This window comes from Moschus berezovskii, chromosome 20 (genome assembly GCF_049115385.1).
Source record: "Moschus berezovskii isolate FMDL1 chromosome 20, NW_MosBer_1.0, whole genome shotgun sequence".
NCBI classification, from domain to species: Eukaryota; Metazoa; Chordata; class Mammalia; order Artiodactyla; family Moschidae; genus Moschus; species Moschus berezovskii.
Window position 1 is genome coordinate 67,067,698 of NC_142479.1, and position 22,303 is coordinate 67,090,000.

The 22,303-nt window shown below is 58.1% G+C and overlaps 2 protein-coding genes and 1 non-coding gene across 6 annotated transcripts in view; 1 reads left to right on the forward strand and 2 right to left on the reverse strand.

The window, feature by feature from the left end:
* The first annotated feature begins 1,192 nt into the window (after positions 1–1,192).
* Positions 1,193–8,059, forward strand: GALK1 (galactokinase 1). The gene is made up of 8 exons (XM_055408584.2): positions 1,193–1,418; positions 2,145–2,334; positions 2,768–2,887; positions 3,079–3,214; positions 3,324–3,505; positions 7,418–7,568; positions 7,662–7,824; positions 7,912–8,059. The coding sequence occupies exons 1-8, from the start codon at positions 1,254–1,256 to the stop codon at positions 7,981–7,983; spliced, it is 1,179 nt and encodes a 392-aa protein (XP_055264559.1). The 5' UTR covers positions 1,193–1,253; the 3' UTR covers positions 7,984–8,059.
* An 80-nt stretch (positions 8,060–8,139) lies between these two features.
* Positions 8,140–22,303, reverse strand: part of ITGB4 (integrin subunit beta 4) — a 31,911-nt gene continuing 17,747 nt past the window's right edge. Inside the window, exons 25-40 of one of the 4 annotated variants that reach the window (XM_055408579.2) lie at positions 22,101–22,280; positions 21,174–21,322; positions 18,060–18,264; positions 16,765–16,922; positions 16,243–16,423; positions 15,973–16,110; positions 13,595–13,777; positions 13,373–13,504; positions 10,933–11,169; positions 10,622–10,780; positions 10,091–10,240; positions 9,392–9,580; positions 9,147–9,302; positions 8,893–9,057; positions 8,692–8,799; positions 8,140–8,574 (exon numbers count right to left, since the gene is read on the reverse strand). In XM_055408579.2, the coding sequence (XP_055264554.2) occupies positions 8,435–8,574; positions 8,692–8,799; positions 8,893–9,057; positions 9,147–9,302; positions 9,392–9,580; positions 10,091–10,240; positions 10,622–10,780; positions 10,933–11,169; positions 13,373–13,504; positions 13,595–13,777; positions 15,973–16,110; positions 16,243–16,423; positions 16,765–16,922; positions 18,060–18,264; positions 21,174–21,322; positions 22,101–22,280 (2,630 nt within the window). In that variant the 3' untranslated portion in view covers positions 8,140–8,434. Of the gene's footprint in view, positions 8,575–8,691; positions 8,800–8,892; positions 9,058–9,146; positions 9,303–9,391; positions 9,581–10,090; positions 10,241–10,621; positions 10,781–10,932; positions 11,170–11,590; positions 11,771–13,372; positions 13,505–13,594; positions 13,778–15,972; positions 16,111–16,242; positions 16,424–16,764; positions 16,923–18,059; positions 18,265–21,173; positions 21,323–22,100; positions 22,281–22,303 lie in introns of all 4 variants that reach the window. The other 3 variants (XM_088829336.1, XM_055408581.2, XM_055408582.2) reach the window with 3 other exon arrangements.
* TRNAA-AGC (transfer RNA alanine (anticodon AGC)) lies at positions 19,105–19,176 on the reverse strand. The gene has a single exon. It is a non-coding gene; the product is annotated as a tRNA-Ala (tRNA).

Sequence of the window (22,303 nt, forward strand, 5' to 3'; positions counted from 1 at the left end):
TCAATTGCAGCACAAGAGCTTATTTTCCCCGCTTCATGTGGGTTCATTGGAGAAGGAAATGACAACCCACTCCAGTACTCTTGCCTGGAAAATCCTTTGGACAGAGAAGCCTGGTAGGCTACAGTCCACAGGTGGCAAAAGCATCAAGACACGACTGAGCGACTTCACTTTCACTTTTCATGTGGGTTCATACAAGGTGGATTCTTAACCACTGGACCACCAGGGAAGTCCTTTTTATACATTCTTGATATAAGTCCTTTAAATATATGATTTGCAGCTATTTTTTTTCCATTCTGTGAGTTGTATTTTCACTTTTTTGATGGGGTCCTTAGATGCACAAAAGTCTTTTACTTTGATGAAGTACAGTTTGCCTATTTTTCTTTTGTTGCTTGTGCTTCTGGAGTCATATCTAAACAACCATTGACTAAGCCAACGTCCCAAAGGTTTACCCTTATGTTTACTTCTAGGAGTTTTCAAAGCTTACTTTTGAATGCTCTTGGGGCAACTTCTGAGCAGATCCCCAGCTACAGCCCGGGCTACAGCCCTCCACAAAGCTCCTATCCCTACTTTCAAACAGTCTGCTTATATTTCAGCCTTTCCCTTCCAAGGTTTCCTTTGGGGTGGCCGACTGTGGACAGGCTTGAAGGTTTAGGATGCACATTGGTGAGAAAGAACCCCAGACTCTGGGACCAAGGTTCCTGACTGAGGAAGCACCTGCCTTGGCAGTTGGGCCCATCACTGCCCACTACCACCCTCCTTCCTGCTCCATTCCACTCTAGGAAAGGAGCCTATAGAAAGGGACTCCACCAAACTCGGGCAGTCCTTATCTCTATACTGATTGTCTGGCCACCCTCTTAGAGATTCCTGAGCAGGGGTTGGTGACCTCTGCAGGACTTTCGCACCTGGGAGAGCCCTTTGGGAGACCCAGGTGTGCTGGAGGCCAGCTCTGTAGCTCTGGCCGAGGTAGACGGCTGGGTGGATGGCTGTGACACAGAGGCCAAGGAAGGGCAGCTCAGATCTCCCGGTCCGGCCAATCCCCGCCGCGGTGGGCTCCCAGCGATCCTTCCCGGAGCCCGCCGCCAGCCCGCCCCCTCGCCCGCGGCCGGTGGATTGGGCCGGCGCGGGGGCGGGGCGGGGCCAGCGCGGCCGGGTTTTGGGCGGTGCGAGCGGCTGCAGTGAGCCGACGCCGCGCGGCCCCGCCCCAGCATCCCGCGCCTACAGTACAGCGCCCGGCGGAGCCGCCGGAGAGCGTCATGGCCGCTTCGGAGCAGCCCCAGGCCGGGGAGCTACTGGCCAAGGCCCGGAGAGCCTTCCTGGAGGAGTTCGGAGCTGAGCCCGAGCTCGCCGTGTCGGCCCCGGGCCGCGTCAACCTCATCGGGGAACACACGGACTACAACCGGGGCCTGGTGCTGCCCATGGTGAGGGGCTGGGCGGGAGGCGCCCGCGTCCCGCGTGCACCGTTGCGCGGGCCGCTCCGAACTTTCACTCCCGCCGCCTGTGGGGCCCGAGCACGTAGAGAGGCCCTCGGACGGGGCATTTCCCATGTCGGGAGGCAGGAAGGCGGGAAGCCTCGAGGAAGTAGGCTATGGATCGCTGATCCTCGCCATCTCCCTGGGAGCCTCATCACGGTGTGGGGGAATGCGGAAGGGGGGACGCAGGGGTAGATCCGGGCCAGTAAAGCCCTAAGCTTCCTGGTCCAGCCCGTTCAATTCGCACGGGAGACTCAGAGAGGGTTAGTGATCTGCCCAAGGCCACACAGCGGAAATTGGACTGCCTTAACCTGGGGCCGTGTCCATCCCTCGGTGCAGCCTGGCAGGTTGAGTGAGTACAGTGCCTCTGAGGTTGCCTCCAAATGGGGAAGCGCCAAAAGGAGTTCTTCTGTTGTTTTTTCCCTGTTGAACTCTCTCTCTGCCCCTAGCGTCACAGTCAGGAGCCCACGCTCAGGGCAGAGTTCAGGTCTACACTCCCGAAGCACTGACCCTTCCCCTGAGGCAGGACTCAAGCCCCCCCAAGGCCTGATGAGCCGTCAGGCTCTTCCCTGGGACACTCCCCATTCCTTTCACCTGGAGCCTGGAGGTCAGCTGCCCGTCTGTCCCGGGCCCCATAGTATGGGGAGTTTTGCATACTTTTGTTTCTCCTGCCAGGCTCTGGAGCTTGTGACGGTGATGGTGGGCAGCCCCCGTGCGGATGGGCTTGTCTCTCTCCTCACTACCTCTGAGGATGCTGACGAGCCCCGGCGGCTGCAGTTTCCCCTGCCCACAAGCCAGCGGCCATTGGAGCCTGGGACCCCTCACTGGGCCAACTATGTCAAGGGAGTGATTCAGCACTACCCAGGTATGGGACCCGGGGCTGGGTCAGATTCCTGCCTCAGCCACAAAGCCCATTAGCTCATCTGATCGACTGTGGGGTAGGCGTGCAGAGTAGAGATTCCCCAGTGGGCAGGTGAGGAGACTGATGCCCCCAGAGGTTCCAGAACTAGCCCGGGGTTGCCCATCCCATGATTGGAGGAGCCAGGATTCAAACCCCAACGTGTTGGTCTCCAGAGCCCTGAATCCCGAGAACTGGGAGACTGTCTCAGGACCCTCAGGGTGGGAGGGTGGAGGGCAGCAGACCCCTGGGTCCAGCAGGTTGGTGACCTCTGACAATTGAGACACATCCCCCAGCAGCAGCTGCTAGGCAGTTGCCCCACTTTGTACCAGAACATTTTCTTCTTGTGTTCATCCTCCCTGGTGGCCCGTCTTACCGTCATCCATTCTTTCCCCTGCAGCTGCCCCACTCCCTGGCTTCAGCGCAGTGGTGGTCAGCTCTGTGCCTCTGGGGGGTGGGCTGTCCAGCTCGGCGTCCCTGGAAGTGGCCACGTATACCTTCCTACAGCAGCTCTGCCCAGGTACCCCCCAGCCCCCACCTAGCCCTGCTTCCCGAAGGTCCTGTGATCAGAGCTTCCTACCCCAACCGTGGCCTTGGCGGGGTAGGTGGGGAATCTCCCTGGAACATCACTGGAGCTACTGCTGCTCCCACCCGCCGACCCCTAGTGCCCCCTCCTGGGCCCCAGCCTCCCCACCTCGCCCTGTGCCGCAGACTCGGGGACAATAGCTGCCCGGGCCCAGGTGTGTCAGCGGGCCGAGCACAGCTTCGCAGGGGTGCCCTGTGGCATCATGGACCAGCTCATCGCACTGCTGGGGCAGAGAGGCCATGCGCTGCTCATTGACTGCAGGTCAGGGGCTCCCCTTGGACCTCCCACTTCATAGGAGCTCCTAGATGGAGCCTGTGCGACAAGTAGACGCCGGGCTTTGTCATCTCCCCCTGCTCCATCTCCGCCCCAGGTCCCTGGAGACAAGCCTGGTACCGCTGTCGGACCCCAAGCTGGCCGTGCTCATCACCAACTCCAATGTCCGCCACTCACTGGGCTCCAGCGAGTATCCCCTGCGGCGGCGCCAGTGTGAAGAGGTGGCGCGGGCGCTGGGCAAGGAGAGCCTTCGGGAGGTACAGCTGGAGGAGCTGGAGGGTGAGTGGAGGGTGAGGGCTGCCTGGGTGCGCTCTGTCCTGGAGACTGCTCAGCACCCCGCCAGGGCTGCTGAGTGGCGTTGGGTGGGGTGGGGCGGGGCGGGGCGGGGCGGGGCCTCAGCGAGGCTTTGGCCCAGATGTATTTCCTCTAGCCTCTGGGAATCTCTGCCACGCTCTGCCCACTCCTGACACGGCTAACGTGAGACTGCTTGATATCTCGATATCGTTTTTTATAATCTAAGAGTTAAATGTGCACTGTGGAAAATCCAGAAAAGGACAAAGAAGAAAATAACAAGCTATAAGATCGCTGCCCAGAGATAGCCACTAAGCTTTTTTTTTTTTTTTTTTGGCTGCACTGGGTCTTTATTGATGTGTGTGGGCTTTCTCTTGTTCCGGTGAGCAGGGCCTACTTCCTTGTTGTGATATGCGGGTGTCTCTTGTGGAACACGGACTCCAGGCACACGGGCTTCAGTAGTTGCAGCCCATGGGCTCAGCAGTTGTGGCAGACAGGCTTGGTTGTTCCCTGGCATGTGGAATCTTCCTGGATCAGGGATAGAACCCGTGTCCCCTGCATCGCCTGGCGGATTCTTAACCACTGGACCACCAGGGAAGTCTTACTATTAGCATTTTAATATATTTCCTTTAGTGGTTTTCTGTACCTGTATCTTCTTTTTTAAAAATACTTAAAATTTTATTGAATTATGGTTGATTTACACTGTTGCGTTGGTTTCATCATCTGTATTTTCAAAGTTGAGTAAATACAGTGTTGCTACCTGCCCTTTTATCGCCCTTAACTCTCTCAGAACAGTTCCTATACCACGAAAGGCCGGTCATCAACATGGCTTTTTATTTTCCTCCCACAGAAGTTTACTCTTAAATGTACAATAGGTTCCAAGACAAGACAACACTTCATTGTAGCTATAGGTGGCAACAGATGTTAACGGCAGGGAGTCCAGATGTTTAAACAGAAATGGAACTAAGAATCGTCATTGCCTCAGGCACAGGGAACATTTTTTGGCCAGATTTCTTCATTCCTCTTGTGGGCAGGGGGCCTTTCGGCTTTGGCTTTTAGCTCCTCCTCCTGATGGTGTTTGAATGCTTTATCTTCCTCGTCCCATCTCCTTGGCTTGCTTCTTGGGCTGCATCAGGGGCTTCTTCTTGCCACCTTTGAGGTCTGACATGGTGCCTGCCACCCCTTCCCCAGATCCTGCCACCGGAAGCGATTTGTGTGTGTGTGTGTGGCTGCCTGGGGCCTTAGTTTCGGCATGTGGAATCTTTAGTTGAAGCATGTGAGGTCTATTAATAGTTCCCTGGCCAGGGAACATTTATTGGTTCCAGGCCCCCTGCATTGTGAGCACCGAGTCTTAGCCACTGGACCACCAGGGAAGTCTCCATCAACATGGCTTTTTAAAGCTACTGTAGCGTTTCAGCATATAGGTGCCCTTTAATTTACTTAACCAGTTTCTGTCTAACACCACGAGGGATGTTTTTATACATAATTCTTTCTCTGCGTTTTCCTCCTATTTTCTCAGGATTAGAGTGTTTGGAGTAGGATCACAGGGTCAAAAGATAACATGTATTTTTAAGTTTCCCGATATACATGGCCAGGAAGGTAGTCTGTTGCACAGTTTAAAGGTCATGTAAACATTAACTCACTGAATTCTCTCACAACTCTGTAGGACAGATATTACTCTCATCTTTAAGAAGTTTTTATTTACTTATTAGTTTTGACCGCCCTGGGTCTTTGTTGCTTTGTGTGAGCTTTGTCTAGTTGCGGCGATCTGGGGCTGCTCTTGCTTGCAGCGCTCAGGCGTCTCATTGCGGTGGTTCTAGGCACGCGTGCTTTGGTAGTTGCAGCTCCCGGGCTCTGTAGCTTGGGCTCAGTAACTGGTGCACGGGCTCAGTTGCTTCACAGCCTGTGGGATGCTCCCAGATCAGGAATCAAACCCTGGCCCCAGCACTGGCAGGTGGAGTCGTATCCACTGCAGCACCAGGGGAGTCCCTCTCACTTTTTTGTGATGGGGATGTCCAGTGAGTGGCAGGGTTAAGACTTGATCCTCCTGCCTTCAGGGCCAGGCTGCTGGCCTTAGTGCTGCCCTCCCTGGCAGTGTGGGGCCCGTTTTGGGGACCATCTTGTCCTTCGTGGTGAACCATCATCGCCTTTAGGCCTGCCCCACCTTCTCTGTGCAGGTGACGGTGGTTGAGCTTTTGAGCCTTGAGCCCTTGTGCTGTTTCTCCCCTCCTCCTCGGCCCTTCCATTTGCCCCCCAACCACCAGCCCTGAAGGTCTCTCTGCCTCAGGAATCGTGCTACTCTCTGCCTGCATTTCTGTCCTCCACCTGCTCCCCACTTTCTGCTTTTAAACACGCCCAGTCTTCTGACATCCTTAGATGGAGTCTCCTTCCTATGCCAGTCCTCTGGGAAGGGTCCCCGATGCTCACGACCCCCATTTTCTCCTCTCTGTGTGCGTGCTGAGTCGCTTCAGTCGTGTCCGACTCTTTGCGACCCCATGGACTGTAGCCGCCAGGTTCCTCTGTCCATGCAGTATTCCAGGCAAGAATACTGGAGTGGGTTCCCGTGTCCTCCTCCAGGGGATCTTCCTGACCCAGGGATCAAACCCACGTCTCTTTGTGTCTCCTGCATTGGTAGGCTCTTTACCACTCATGCCACCTGGAAAGCCCTTTCTTCCTCTACTCCTTTCTGAATCCTCTGAACCCCGTGGCCGGTCTCCCTTGCCACCTGGTATGACAGCTCTCCTGGGGGCTCCCCGCAGAAACCTGGGGGCTGCCCTCTCCGCCCCCTCAGTGCTGGATCTGCTTGGTCAGAGCCCTGTTCCTCCTCCCGGGCCTGCCCCAGGCTTTGTACCCAGCTCAACTCCAGCCACCACCGCCCCACTGAGGACTCGGATGGGAGTCCGACCCCCACTCCCACCTGGGGTCCTGGAGCCTTTGCCTGGCCCTGGCGGAACTCATCCTTCTCCTAGGCACTGCTCATCTGACTACGCCTTGTCTCTCATTTCCTCACCCTTATCCCTCCCATTTGAAACTTCAGAGTCACCCCTGAGTGCTTTCTGGCTCCCAGGAAGAGGTCAGAGACCTTCCTTCCCTTCCTCCCCACATCAGGCTCCTCCTGGTCTCTGACGTTTAACAGCCGCCAGCTGGACTCCTGGCGCCCACCTCTCCCAGTGGGGCCCCTGCCCAAGGCGGTTACTTTTCTCAACTAGAGCTCAGCTCTGTCCCTCCCCGGCTCCAGAACCTAACTGGCACCCGGAATTAAATTTCGAAGTCTCCTCAGTGTTCGGGACTGCCCTTAGTGACTCGGCTGGCTCTGCCCGCTTCAGCGTTAGCCACTTGGACAGCCTGTTGGTTCCCTGGGGTGTCCCAGGCAGACCTGCGTTGTACCCTAGTTCTGGATTCCTGGCCCTTGGAGGTTTCACTGTTAGTCCCACAAAAACACCAGCAGGACTTGTCCTTTCTGTTCTATCTTGGCCTCTGGAAGGCAGCAGTGTCCCATTCGCCAGGGAAGCACTGAGTATGGGGCTCAAGCGGCTGCTTATTGAGTACCCACCATGTGCCAGGCACACTGGGGGCTCTGCACGTGTCTGCTCACTGAGTTCTCCCCACACCCTGAATGAGGTGGGCCACGCCCCCTTTTCTGGCCACACTACCCAGCACGTGGGATCTTAGTTCCCCAACGAGGGACTGAACCCATGCTCCCTACAGTGGAAGCTTGGGGGTCTTAACCACTGGACCACCAGGGATGTCCTGGGTACCCCCTTTTATAATTGAGGAGGTGAGGTCTGAAACCTTCCCCAACCCAAGGTTCAACCCACAGCTTCGTCAGAACCAGAGTGGAGGTGCCCCGGGGCCCAGAGGCCGTGGGTGGTGGGTCTGCTGAGCCCCTTTCCTCCCCAGCTGGCCGGGACCTGATGAGCATGGAGGCCTTCCGGCGGGCACGGCACGTGGTGGGCGAGATCCAGCGCACAGCCCAGGCGGCGGCCGCCCTGCGCCGTGGCGACTACAGAGCCTTTGGCCGCCTCATGGTGGAGAGTCACCACTCGCTCAGGTGAGGCCCCTGGGTGCCCAGCACCCCGCGGGCACACGTGTTGCAGCTGGGGCCCGCTCCAGGCCTCCCCCATCCCCCGTATCCTCTCTGTAGAGACGACTACGAGGTAAGCTGCCCGGAGCTGGATCAGCTGGTGGAGGCTGCACTCTCTGCTCCGGGAGTTTACGGCAGCCGCATGACGGGCGGTGGCTTCGGGGGCTGCACGGTGACCCTGCTGGAGGCCTCCGCTGCTCCCCGGGTGATGCAGCACATCCAGGTGGGCAGTGTTGGAGTCGGGGGGTGGGGAGCAGGAGAGGTGGGCTCCCAGGGCCCCCCTGAGCTCAGACCCCCCCCGACCCAACAGGAGCAGTACCGCGGGACTGCCACCTTCTACCTCTCCCAGGCGGCTGATGGCACCAAGGTGCTGCGCTTATGAGGCCCTCTCCAGGACGGCACGCGGCGGGCCTCCCCTCCTGTCTGGGTGCCCAATAAACTTGTATCGCTGACTCTGATGCTCGCCTGCCTCAAGAGGTGGATGTGTGCTGGGGCATCAGGAAAGGGGGCCTTTGAAATATGGTCAAGGCAGAGCCAAGCGGTAGCAAAATCTTTTATTACAGTGCAGAACAAAGCTGGGTCCTTGTCATGCTGGGTCCAGCTCTTTGGTTACAAAGGGGCTCAGGCCTGGGGCAGGGGGGCAGCCAGAAGGGCCTTCCGGGACCTCTGCCCCCTCCATGCCACCCAGAGAACACTGAGCCCCTGCGCTGTGGCCAGAGGCAGCGGCCTTGTGATCAGCATGTGGCTGGGCTGGGCCACCAAGGGTCCAAGGATGGAGTAGCTGAGGCAGCGCTTGGGGGAAGGGGTGGGGCGGGGTGTGTGTGTGTTGGGGCTCAGGTCTGGAAGAACTGTTGGTCCACGTGGGTGCTGAGGGTCCCACTGGTGGTCAGTGTCCGGCTCACAAACTCCTGTGTCACATGCCGCGTGAGGGAGCCGCTTGCTTCCAGGTGCTGGGAGCCCAGGGTCAGTCCATCTGCAGGGGAAGAAGCGTTGAAGGACTCACCCCTGGGTCCTGACTGCCCACCCCCGCCTTCCTCTGTTAGCTCTGTGTTCCCCTGGGAGAGCCAGGAGCCCCCACCGGGTAACTCACCCAGTAGGAAGGGCTCAGTGGTGCTGGAGTGGGTGGTGATGCTGCTGTATTCCCCTGACACTGGGTGCTGGAAGAGCCCTGAGTGGCCACCCAGCTGTGGGAAGGGTCCTGGAGAGTGGGGAGGGGGGCACAGTTAGAGGATGGTGCCAGAAGGCGTGACCAGGGAAGGGGCGGGGCCGGAGAAGGGGAATAGACGCCTGCCTCCGTCCTGGGATTCGATGGTGATGATTCCCTCGCGCTCCGGCCCGAAGCCTTGGGTGGTCTTGGCTTGCACCTTGAATTTGTAGGGCACGTTCTCGCTGAGGCCGGGCACAGTCAGCCGGCTCTCGGGGCTGTCGCCGTCCACCAGGAACGTGGTGGCTGGCTCTGGACAGGGAAGATGCTTTTTAGCCTCTGCGGCTCCCTCTGCACCCCTCCCCTGCCCCCAACCCCCCCCGCCACGAGGCGGGCAGCACCTCCTCCGTGGGCCATCTCACACGTCACCAGGTAGCCCAGAATGTCGCCGTCCGGCCTGCGGGGCCGCTCCCAGCTCAGCTGCAGCGAGTCGGGGCTCAGGGCGGTGAACACCAGCGGGCCTGGGGCGCTGGGTGTGCTCAAAGTGAAGGCGGAGCCTGGGGGCAGCCGAGGAAGCTTGTCAGGGGACAGGCGTGTATCTGAGTGCCAGGTGGGGGCACCTGCGGGGGTGGGGGCGGCAACTCACCTGGCAGGGGGCAGAGCGGACTCTGCGGGTGCACCTGTGACTCAATGGTGATGACACCCTCTCGCTCTGGGCCCCAGCCCTCCTGGCTCTGGGCCCGCACACGGAACACGTAGGAGTGGTTGGGCAGGAGGTCCTCCACCACCACCGAGGTCTGGCTGGGGTTGGGGATGTTGAGGCGATAGAGCTCACCTGCATGGGGGACGGAGGCAGACAGCGGAGCGGACTCACTCCTCATCCCTGACCCTTGGCCTGATCCTGCCCCTCCCCTAAGCCGCAGCCCAGGCATGGTCATCACCCAGCCAGGGTCAGCCGTGGTTGGGGTACAGGTGGGGTCGGCCTTGTGTGGTGGGGTTGGTGGTTCAGCTTTTGCACTATACAAGGGGTGAGTGGAATCTGAAATCCCATCTGTGTATGATGGCTGTTTATGGGCCCAGGTCATGCCTACCCAGAGAAGTGCCACTTCTCATAGCCCAGCAGAGAGGCCCTGGGTCCCTAAGCAAAACCTCGCAGGAGAAGCGATCCAGAGAGAGGCCCAGGGAGATGGATGAGGACGCAGCGGAAGAGGGGAGGCAGTGAAGGGGACAGTGGAGGACTCGGAAGGGAAAGGCCCTCTCAGAAAGGCAAGGGGGTGGGAGCGGGGGATATTAGTGGTCAAGTGACTCGGCCCCTGTGTGTCAGCCACCAGCAGCCAAGCCTCACCGCCGTTCAGCAGCTGGTACTCCACGCTGTAGCCCTGCAGCGCTCGCTCACACTGCGGCTCCTGCCAGCTCACTTTCAGAGACGTGGGTCCGAGGGCGGAGAATACCAGGCGAGTGGGCGTGTTGGGCACGCCTGCAGCCAGGCGGGAGCCTGCAGATGGTGGGGGGGCCCGCAGTCAGCCCACGGCAGGGGTATCTGGGCAGGAGTCCCTGGTTCTCAGCTGCACCTCCCTGACCTCTGGCCACACAGCCCACTCAACCGTGCAGCACCCTCTCTAGGCTGCCCAGCGCCTCCCCACCGCACTCAGGATGGGTGCGGGCTCGGCCTGAGTGGCCAGCCCCCCACCCTCTTCAGCTGGCCCCGCTCCTGCCCTAGCCCCAGCCCAGCACCCTGGGAGGACAGGCCGCTTTAGGCACCAGCGTGGATGTGGATGGAATGGAGGGTGAGGAGGCGCAGGCAGTGCTGATGGTGGGTGGATGGTGACATGGAGCGGACAGCCATGGAGACGCAGGACGGCCACCCCTGTACTACCTGGGCCCCCAGAGGGCGCTGCTGGCTGCCCAGCCAGGATTATAGAGTCTCTCAAGTCCCCGGAGCGGGGGCCCCCCTTCATCTGAGCCCGACTCCGGGACCCCAGGGCCCAGGACAGCGGAAGCCTGCTCCTCCCGTGTTCCCAGATGGGAGGGAGGCCTAGGGCAGGACAAAACAGGAGTGAGCCGGGATGGGGCCGGTGTGCGTGCTGGATGATGGGCAGTGGCGTGGGGCAGCAGCCCCTGCCTCACCTCCAGGAGCTGGAAGAGAGGAAGGATTGGCCGGAGCGCCGGGGAGGGGGCGGGACTCACTCTGGGAGGAGAGGGAGGTGAGGGTGGAGTAGTCCCTGGGCAGCGTGGCCGAGTGCGAGTGCTCTGTGCGGGTCAGCGAGTGGTAGTCCCGCGTGAGGGTGGACGAGGTGCTCAGCACGCGGTGAGGCAGCTGTGGGCTCAAGTGGGTGCCATGGGCCGCGGTGCTCACGGTCATCCTGTGCAGGGAGTTGGCACTGCCCGGGAAGGCAAAGTCCATCCGCCCGTTCACCAGGTGCTCTGCGGGGACAGGGCAGGGTCACTCCCACATGCCCGGCCGCAGACCCTGGAGCCCCGAGGGGCGGGCTGCTGCAGCCCTGGGAGTTCGGGGTTACCTACCTACCTATCTTCCGGGGGCCCCCTGGCATCAAAACACCCAGCCTCCCTCTGCCCACCAGGGACAGACGCCCCTGGAGGAGTCCACGGCCACCCCCCCACCCCCGCAGGCTTCTGGAACGCAGGTCCCCTGGCCCGGCAGGAGGTCCCCCCACGGACCCGACCTCTGCCGGGGCCTCGCAGCCCCAGCAGTTGGCCCGCCCTGGGGAGAGCCCACACGCCTGCCCTGGGGTCCCCCGGCTCTGGGGTCACCGGGCAAGGCTGCCTGGCCGCGGTGGGCTCTGGCTGGAGCCGAGGTGGGTGCGGGTGGGGGCGTGCCGGTCACCTCCCTCCCCGCCGGCGCCCCGCGCGCCCCCATCGGCAGCGCCGTCTCCCGCGGGCCCGGAGTCGGAGGAGCGCCGGCTGCCGGCGGACAGGCGCGGGATGAGCTCCGGGGGCAGCCGCCACGTGACGCGCCGCAGGTCCAGCTCCTCCCCCAGCAGGGGCTCGAACTTCCAGCCGCAGCCTTAGGAACAACGAAGGGCCGCGTTGGCACCGCCAGGGGGCGCCGGGGGCGCGGAGAAGAGGCCTGTGGAACCCTGGCTCTGCGATCTGGGCTTGAGGCGGCGGGCTAGCCCGGCGGCAGGCGGGACCCTCAGCCCGGAGGTGTTAGAGGGCGGCCTGGGCCACAGCTGGCGAGGGACGACCCCCTGGACCAGAGCCCTGGCTCTGCCGCGAGCCGTGAGGCCTCTGCTCTGAGCTTGATTCCCATCTGGATGAGCGAGGGAGTGATGTCTCCCCGGCCTGCCTCCCAGCGAGTTCCAGCAGCCGGAATAGATCCGTGTAGTGCCGACAAGCTGAGGAACCTGATTCATACCAGCTGCTCTCTACCCCAGGCCCTCAAAACCCTCAAGACCCCTGAACCCTAGCTTGACTCCGTGGAAGCCTGATGTAGGTAAGGAAGGAAGAAAATACAAATCCTGGGGCTTCCCTGGTGGCTCGATGGTAAAGGATCTACCTGCCTATGCGGGAAAAACACGTTTGATCCCTGGTCTGTGACCGAACCGAACTGAACTGAACCGGGAAGATCCCACATGCTGCCGAGTAACTAAGCCTATAGGTCAGAACTACAGAGCCTGTGCTCTAGAGCCGGGATGCAAGTACTAAGCCCTAGAGCCCGTCTCGCTCCCACCGCAACAAGAAGCCTGCATAGCAACGAAGACCCAGCACAGCCAAAAATATATAAAAAGGAAATAAAAACCCTGGTGGACTTTCACTCAGCCTAGTATGATTGGCATCCCATTTTGCAGATCAGAAAACTGAGGCAGAGAATGTACGTGATTCATCTGAATTCCCACAGTGGTGGTTTAGCCACTAAATCCTGTCCGACTCTTGCCCCAAGGACCCCATGGACTGTGGCCTGCCAGGTTCCTCTGTCCACAGGATTCTCCAGGCCAGAATACTGGAGTGGGTTGCCATTTCCTTCTCCAGGGGATCTTTCCAACCCAGGAATTGAACCCAGGTCTCCTGCATTGCAGGCAAACTCTTTACCAACTGAGCTACAAGGGAAGCCGTCCCGCAGTGAAGCCAGAGCTAAAACAGATCCCAGGAGTCCCAGTCGAGGGCTCTCTGCATCACACTGTACAGGAATCCAAGAGGAAAGTGGAGCAGGGCCAGTGCAAGGAGCACTGCTCTGGGGGCCCCCAAGCCGTGGCTAATCTGGGGCTCCCGGAACAGGCTTGCCTCCTTGCCTGTAGCCCTGTCCCTGGGAGGTGTTCCCGGGTATCCTGACTCCACGGCACAGCTGGTGAGCCTTCCACTCTCACAGCGGTTTCCAGTCTCCTGTGCACGAGCCCGTGTGCATTTGTCCCAAGCCATGTCTGTTTGTCTGTCTGTCCTCACACAGAGACGTGCACACCAGCCCTATGAGCCACATTGGCTTTGTCCCCTCTGTACCCAGAGCCAGAATGGTGCCTGTCAAATCGCTGATTTTGCAGAGAGGGGACTTTCAGTCTTGATCTTCATGCCTAGTGGTCACTGGCCCCTTTGCTGTCTCTGGACACCAGTGACAGCCCCACCCTCTGCCCAGGACCCCCACCATCCTCGCCGGGATCCCTGGCCCACTCACCAGTGTCATCAGAGACGCTGGGCCTCTGACTGCCAGCCGGGGAGCGGAGCACGTCATCGCTGTACATGAGGAAGCTCTCGTAATCCTCCCCACTCTGGGCGTCCACGATGGGGATGTCAGGGATGATGGGGACTGCGGGGCGGGGGGAGGGGTGAGCCAGGGCCCAGACCTTGGGCCCCTGCCCGCCCCTGTCCGCCCTGTGCCTCCCTGCCCCCTGCTTACTGGACATGGGTCGCTTGGGCTGGGTGGCCAGGTTGATGATGGCCTCTCGCTCAGGCCCCCAGCCTGCCCCGTTGCGAGCCTTGACCGTGTAGCGGTACGGCTGGGATTCACGCAGGTTCTCAATGAGCAGCGTCCGCTTCTTGGGGCCGTCCACCAGCACCTTCTTCATGGGCCCGATGGGTCCTGGGGCAGGGAGAGTGCCTCAGAGGGATCGTCCAGCTTCCGGCCTGGTCCCAGTCTTGGATGCCCTAGGACCGTCGTGCGACCCCTGAACTGCACCCAGGGGTCGGGGGACAAGGCAGGAAGCGAGCAACTGTTGAAGCCCAGCCACGGGCCAAGCCCTGAGAACTTGGGTGTGGCTGGCTTAGAGAAGTGTCACCAGGGCTCCACGGGGTTCATCACTAAGTTGAGTGGCAGAGGCACACTAGACTCAAGTCAGCCCTGTGTCACCTCGACCCGTTGATAAAGGTCCTACGTTCACATGCATCTGTGCAAGGCTGGCTCCAGAGCCAAGAGTGCTGCCACCACCTGTGCCTCACCATCCCCAACCGAACCCCAAATGCTCTGTTGGGAAATCCAAAGTGGAGGTCCAGGGGCTAAGACTGCTCTCCCAATACATGGGACCTGGGTTCAATCCTTGGTCAAAGAACTAGATCCCACATGTTGTTGCTGAGCAGCCAAGTTGTTTCTGACTCTTTTGCGACCCCATGGACTGTAGCCCTTGGGGCTCCTCTGTCCATGGGATTTCCCAGGCAAGAACATGGGAGTGGGTTGTCATTTCCTCCTCCAGGGGATCTTCCCGACCCAGGGACTGAACCCAGATCTCCCGCATTGGCAGGTGGATTCTCTACCGCTGAGCCACCAGGGGAGCCCCCGATCCCACAGGCCACAAGTGAAAAGATCCTGCATGCCACGATAAATACTGATCATCCCACATGCCCCAACAAAGAACCGGCACAACCAAAACAATCAATAAAAAATATTTTAAAAGTGGAGACATTCGGACACTCGCCAAGGCTGCCCTGGCCACCTGGGCAAGGACGGGAGGAGAAGCAGGCCTAATCCTGCAGCGGAGGACAGGCCGAGGCCTGCGGAAGCTGAGGGTGCCGGGGTGGGATGCAGGTTGCACAAGAGTCAGCCAGGAGCAGAGGTGAGGCAGCTCCCCCACACCCAGAAGGGAGGACATGCAGCCCTGGGAGGGGGGAGGAAGAGACCCCAGGCTGCTCTGAGTGAGTTACGGTGCCTAGGGGCCCCGACCTGACAAGTTGGGGCCCTCTGGGTGATCAGAAGACATCCCAGTGTCCGAGGGGTCCAAAGGAGGGCTCTCGGGGAAAACCCCACCTGCGAAGCTTGATGCTGTCTGATAAGAGAATGGCTATGCTCCAAGAACTGGCTGATGTTGGGCTGTCTGCCTAGGGGAGGTCTCTGAGTGCTGAGGTGGGGTCCACCCCCTCACATCTGTCTGCCAGGGGGAGAAGGGAAAGGGATCGCCCCAAAGTGCTGATGCCCTTGGGGCAGGAGGGCTTCCTCACACATTTGTGAGGCAGGAGCTAAGACTGTGGGCCGAAACCATCAGTCACGCCTGGTTAAGATTAAAGGCCGGGTCAGAAAGGACTTCCTGACAGCGACCAGGAGTCGCCAACAGAACGAGCCAAGGTGTGGCGCAGCGGCTGAGAAGGTTGTGCTTGGTCGGCCAGGCCAACAGAGCAAGAAGCCTGAGGCCCAGAACAGTCCTGCTGCCCTCTGCCCTGCTGGGCCACCGGGGCTAAGCCTGACCACTTTAGGGTCCACAGGTTGTATCTGGGGGTGGCAAGATCTCCATCCCTGGGATGAACTGAACAGGTAAGGATGCAGAGAGGAGGGCCCTGCACCAGGCGAGAGCGGGGGACTGAGTTCCCTTGAAAAGTTTTTCATCCTGACAATTGCAGGGGTCATCTCTCCCTTTCAGGACGGGAGAAAAATAAAGAGTTCTGCCAGGTGCTCTGGCCTAGAGCAGCCAGATAACATATTGCATGAAATGTACTAGAAAAATTGTTTGAAGTTCAGGGCCTCCTCTGTTTTTATTTGCTAAATCTCTCTGCCCTGGCCTGAAGAGACCCGTGTAGAATTGAGCCGCTCTCGTTAACCTGCGTGGGCAGGCACTCCGGACCTGTGACCCCATTGCACACATATAACCTCAGGCCGTCCATCCTCACTTGCCCTGGGAGCTGGGCTCTGCTTTGGAATGCAACTAACTCAGCCCAAACCTGACCACAAACCTAACGATGCCCCCAGGCAACCAGATATGGGGGCTCATCCACTGACCTGGCTGCTGTGACCACCTCCCGCTCTCCGCCCCCTCCCCTCCCTGGGGGCAGACGGAGAGGGCGGGCCCTTACGGTTGTCCTCATTGACCAGGCCGTAGCAGACCTCGTAGGCTGTGATCTCGCCGTTGGTCTCAGCCGGCTCAGCCCAGCTCAGCTGGGTCACGGTGGAGGAGACGACGTTGAAGGCCAGACGCCCGGGCTCGCTGGGCACTGGGTGGGGCAGAGGGGGTGCAGGAAGAGTGCTGTCAACAGCGGACAAGAGGGCAGAGTTCTGCGCGGGACTGGGGCGGGACGGGCAGGCTGACATCAGGGTGGCCGAGGATGGACGTGGTGAGGCCTCACCTTCCTGGTGGGTACGACAGGACACTGGGGAGCTGTAGGGGCCCTCGCCCTGCGCCCCATAGGCACACACTTTCATCTCGTAGTCGCAATACGGGTACAGGTTGGTGAGCTCCACCGAGGGCACCTTGCTGTCAAGCAGGTGGGCTTCAGACTCGGAATCACCCTGGATCCAGTACTTCACCTGTGCCCAGGGCGAGGTTGGTCAGCGTGGAGAAGCTGGCAGAGCCCACTGTCCCTCCACTGAGCCCTGCCCTTACAGTCCCATGGGCACACAGACATGGAGGGATTGAGTGCCCTGCCAGGCACACGCCGCAGGGCTGGCACAGAGCACAGGTGTTTCCCGATTCTGGGGGCCACATTCCAGGGACTTCTTCCTCCCTCAAGGGCAGATGGGGGTTCCCCACCCACTGAGGCCAAGCACGCCCTCTCATCTCCCTGGGGCCCTCTCTGGCCTCGGCGGGCCCACCTCCGCAGCGTATGCCTGGCCTCCCATCCACCTCCCTCGTCGCTCCCCTACCTTACCCGGTACCCTGTCGGCTTGCCAGGAGGCGGCAGCCAGTTGAAGTGGATCTTCCGGGACCCGGCAGCCTTGGCATTGGGGTTCTGTGGGGCACCCAGTTCGCCCCGGGGCAGTGGGGGTGATGACACGGTGTGGTTCATTATGCTCCGGTCCAGCTCGTCTGCAGGGGGTCAAGCCAGGGCAAGGCAGTCAGCAGAGACGCCTCTCTGGTTTTGAGGGGGCAGGAACCCATCTGAACCACCAGGGGGCACCAGACGCCCAGTTAAACACCAAGACTCCTTCCCCCTCACATCGCATCACATGTATGGATGTCGAGAGTGGGACTATAAAGAAAGCTGATCGCCGAAGTATTGATGCTTTTGAACTGTGGTGTTGGAGAAGACTCTTGAGAGTCCCTTGGACTGCAAGGAGATCCAACCAGTCTATCCTAAAGGAGATCAGTCCTGAATAGTCATTGGAAGGACTGATGCTGAAGCTGAAACTCCAATACTTTGGCCACCTGATGCAAAGATCCTGATTCTGGGAAAGATTGAAGGCAGAAGGGGACGACAGAAGATGAGATGATTGGATCGCATCACCGACTCAATGGACATGAGTTTGAGCAAACTCTGGGAGTTGGTGATGGACAGGGAGGCCTGGCATGCTGCGGTCCATGGGGTTGCAAATAGTTGGACACGACTTAGCGACTGAATTGAACTGAACTGAACCTTCCCTCTGCTCCAGGGGGACCCAGGAGGGTCTCCAGAGGGATGAGGGTTTGCTCTCTTTGTCCCTTTGGCAGCCAAGGTGTGTCCCACAGAGAATATTTTCTCCTCCCAAGGCCCTTCCTCTCTCCCCTACCCCAAGACTCCTCCTCCACCCCCATCCTCTTGGCAAACCTCCCCTCTAGGGTGGGCTCACAGGCCCCACTCTACTGGAAGCTAAGGGCCCATAAGAAGTGTTTCACCCCTTTTGGAACACTTGCATTTTAGCTTGAACTAAGGCTGAAGTCAAAGGGCTAAGGCCTAATGGTGGGATTCCGAGCCAGAGGCAGGCCTGTGACCCCTGCCTCTCTGATTGAGAGCAGGGTTGCCAGATAAATACAAGATGCCTAGTTAAACTGGAATTTCACACAAAGATACTTTTTAAGAATAACTATATCCCAGATAGCATATGGGATATACTTATACTACAAATTGAGTGTTATTTATCTGAGATTCAAATTTAACTGAGCATTCTGTATTTTTATGGCTGAGACTGTTAAGAATCCCCAGCCCTCCCTCCCCACCTGCTTAACCTGACCCCAGACTCCAGCTACCTCGGTCCCCAATGATGACAGTGGCAGACTGGGGCTGGCCCAGGCGGGCCCCAAACTTGGGGTTGCTGAGTTGGATGTAGAAGCGGCGGGTCTGGGGGCCCCGCAGGAGGGAGTCCATCTCCTGCAGCTCCAGGAGCTTCACCTGCAGCTCCTTCCAGGTTTCCCCAGGTTGGAATAGCAGCTCACCCTCCATGGGGATGTAGTCCTAGGAATGGGAAGGGGTCAGAGTTGGAGCAGACCTGGGAGATTAGCCAAGGCCACATGCTCCACCCCCACCCCACAGCCAATGCAGAGACCTCACGCACAGACTGTCCCACGTGGACACAGAATGGCTCCTGTTTATACAGTACCTCTTCTATATCAAGTACTTTACAGATATTAGCTCGTTTCTTCCTCAGGGCAGAGGTAGAGATATTGCTGTCCCCATTTTATAGATCAGGTAACTGAGGCACACAGAGGTAAAAATGCCCAAGTTCACACAGGTAATTGTGGTGGAGCTGGGATTTGAACCAAGGCATAGACAGACAAGGATACAGATACAGGAGGGTCCCACACAGGCAGACACTCAGCCAGGGGAGCTGAGATTTGTAGGCCTCACCTAGGAGGGAGGAACTGTTCCCCACCCTGGGGCTCTGAAGTCTGAATCCCACCAGCCTCCAGGCCCTGCCTCCTGGGTGGGGTACTTCTATTATCTCCAGTTTTTATTTTTCAACGCCCCAGAGCTTTTTCCTGAACATCTTGGGATGAGCGAATTCACTTTCACTTTTCACTTTCACACATTGGAGAAGGAAATGGCAACCCACTCCAGTGTTCCAGGCTGGAGAATCCCAGGGATGGGGGAGCCTGGTGGGCTTCCGCCTATGGGGTCACACAGAGTCGGACACGACTGAAATGACTTAGCAGCAGCAGCAGCATATGGGGCAGATAGATCGCAGTGTGTGTAGGGGGAAGCCTTTTCACATGATTCCAATAGGTGGCGCTATAAACTAACATTCAGATTCTTTGCTAGTGTCCCAGCCACCAGGGAAGCCCAAAAATATAAAGATGGAGGTACTGGGGATTGAACCCAGGGCCTCATGCATGCTAAGCATGCGCTCTACCACTGAGCTATACCCCCAGGCATCTATCTGTGTATACATACATGTATACATCTGTGTAGAAAGAGAGAAAGCAACTATCAACAATGGGTGACTCTATGTCAAGAGTAAATGGGTACTAATTTTATGAGTCTTTCCATTCTGCTATACGTTTGAAGTTTTTCAAAATAAAAAGTTGAGAAATATTTAAAAATGTTAAAAAAACATCTTTCACTATCAAAGGATCTTTATAAAGGGCTTCCCTAGTGGCTCAGATGGTAAAGAATCTTGCCTGTAATGCAAGAAACTCAGGTTTGATCCCTGGGTGGGGAAGATCCCCTGGAGAAAGGAAAGGCAACCCACTCCAGTGTTCTTGCCTGGAAAAATCCCATGGACAGAGGAGCCTGGTGGGCTGCAGTCCATGGGTCACAAAGAGTCGGACAGGACTGAGTGACTTAACACTTTCACTTTTTCACTTTCAGTAAAAAGTTATGATTGTACAAATTCCTTTTTGGAATTTTTACTGGGAGTATTAGCACAGTAATGAGAATTATTCCTACCTATAAAAAGAAATAAAGAATAGGATGTGTGCGCACACTTGCTCTCATGATTGCCAAGTGGGCCTGCAGGCCAGTGAGACTAACCCTTATTACTTTTTGAGTGAAGTTTTTTTGTTTTGTTTTTAATTTTGGGCCACACTCTGTGGCATATGGAATGTCCCCAAACCAGGATCGAACCCATGCCCCCTGCAGTGAAAGCGCAGCATCTTAACCACTGGTCCAAGAGGAAGTCCAATGAAGTTTTAATATGAATATTTTTAGCTTTAAACTGCTCGTAATTGGTATGAAATAGATAACTAATAAGAATCTATGGTACAGCACAGGGAACTCTGCTCGGTACTCTGTAACGACCTATATGGGAACAGAATCTAAAAAAGAGCAGATATATATTTCTGTTTGACTGATTCACTTAGCTATACAGCAGAAACTAACACAATATGGTAAGTCAACTGTATGCCAATAAAAAAAATAATTTAAAAAAATTGGTAATGGTAATAGGGAATTCCCTGGCAGTCCAGTGGTTAGGACTCTGCAATTTCATTGCCAGGTCCCTGGGTCCAGGTTTGATCCCTGGCTGGGGGACTAAGATCCCACAAGCCATACAGCATGGCCAAAGGAATCAAAATACACAAAACGTTGGTAATTAATTTAGAAAACCAAACAGATGTATAAGCCAAACTAAGCATGGACATGGCTGTTGTCTGAGAGTGATTAGTTGTGAAAAAGTGATAAAAGTTGACACCAGCCCATCACGAGGCCCTCCCTGCCCTGAAGGGTTGGTCCTGTGGCCTGGCCCACAGAGGGCCTGCCTGGCAATGACAGCCTGGGGACATGAGGCCTGTGATCCCCTGTCAAGAAGGCCAGAGTCCCTGTGCCATGGCAGAGGTGGCAGTCTATTTCTTTGAAGAGTGTCCAGGTGGATCCTGCAAAGTTGCAAGGGGGACGCGGATGGTCTGGACATGATGAGGCCTTATTCAGGGCATCACTGGCCTTTTTGGTGAAAGTGAAATCGCTCAGCTGTGTCTGACTCTTTGTCACCCCATGGACTGTAGGCTCCTCTGTCCATGGGGTTTTCCAGGCAAAAATAGGAGTAGGTTGCCACTTCCTTCTCCAGGAGATCTTCCTGGCTCATTTGAAAAGACCCTGATGCTGGGAAAGACTGAAGGCGGGAGGAGAAGGGGACGCAGAGGATGAGATGGTTGGATGGCATCACCGACTCAATGGACATGAGTTTGAACAAGCTCCGGGAGTTGGTGATGGACAGGGAGGCCTGGGGTGCTGCAGTCCATGGGGTTGCAAGGAGTCGGACACGACTGAGTGACTGAACTGAACTGATGCCCCTGCTGCAGGGTGGCAGGGGGAACGTGTCCTTGGGAGGCCAGTCTGTGGCACCACCAGCATCCAGAGACCCAGGATGCTGCTGTGTCCGGCCCCCACTGGGCCCTTGGGATGTGCCTGACCTCGTGGCAAGGACTCACCCGGTTGCCCTTGGCGGTGTTGTCCTGCGTGCGGTAGGAGACCTGCGACTTGCCGCTGTCCAGGATGCGCCGGACCACGGGGATGCGGGCAACGTGCTCCCCGCTGCTGACCGAGTACTCGGGCTGCTCAAAGGACACGATCCCGCTGGCTGCAAGGAGCCAGGCGCTGGTCAGGGGTCTTGACCACAGTCCCCCTCTCAGCCCCTGCCCTCCCTCTGGCCCAGCCCGGCCCAGACTTCAGGAGTTTGCTGGTCACCCCTTACCCCTCTGCTCTCTGGGGAGGGTGGACGGAGGGGCTGGAAAAGTCTTCCAGGAAAACTTGACAAGGCTGGAACAGTGTCCAGCCGACATCCCAGAAGGGTTAGGGCAGAGAAGGGGGGCCAGGCAGCGGCAAGACCAGAGATGAGGGCTGAGACTGAGGGCCGGGGCAGAGCAGGCCTAAGTCCTGCGGCAAGTGGCGAGGAGGGGTCAGCAACCAGAACAGACCCTCCGGACACCGGAAGGAAGGTTATCAACAAGTCCAGGTTCCCCGAGGAACTAGCAGAGAAGGCAAGGTAGGTGACGGTGGTGTGACGCCTTGCCCACCCTCTAGGTAGGCCTGGGCAGAAAAAGCCCCAGGTCCCTTCTTGCTCTGATGTCCTGGCGTCCTGGGGACCCATTCAGTTTCAAGTTCAAAGGCCACAGGACAAGGAGAGGGTCGTGGGATGGCTCCAGGAGAACCCAGTACCCTGAGCACTTATGAGATAGGTACAGCCACACGCCCCTCACAAAAGCCTGATACCCATTTTGCAGATGGAGAAACCAAGGCTCAGAGGTTGAGTCGCTTGCCTAGGCCACATGGCCAGGTCCCATTTCCACTTGGATGTAAGGAGAGACAAGGGTCCCAGAGTCCCCTTTGGGTCCCCGGTGGCCCCCACTTCTACCGACCTTGCTCTTTGATGATGGTGATGTTGACCAGGCGGCGTCCAAGGGTGGCGGTACCCACGGGCACGTCGATGGCCTCCACCAGCAGCTGCTTCTCATCGTCGTCCTCAGGCCGGATAAACAGAGGCACCCGCACGTCCACCAGCTCCACGCCCTCCTGGAACTCCACCATGCCCCGGGCATCTGGTGGGGAGCCGTCAGACGGG

Bases quoted from the DNA above. Each gene is read 5' to 3' on its own strand.
- GALK1 (XM_055408584.2), top strand. From the start codon at position 1,254: ATGGCCGCTTCGGAGCAGCCCCAGGCCGGGGAGCTACTGGCCAAGGCC. The intron at 1,419-2,144 runs GTGAGGGGCTGG...TTCTCCTGCCAG, and splicing joins GGGGCCTGGTGCTGCCCATG to GCTCTGGAGCTTGTGACGGT. The intron at 7,569-7,661 runs GTGAGGCCCCTG...TCCTCTCTGTAG, and splicing joins GAGAGTCACCACTCGCTCAG to AGACGACTACGAGGTAAGCT.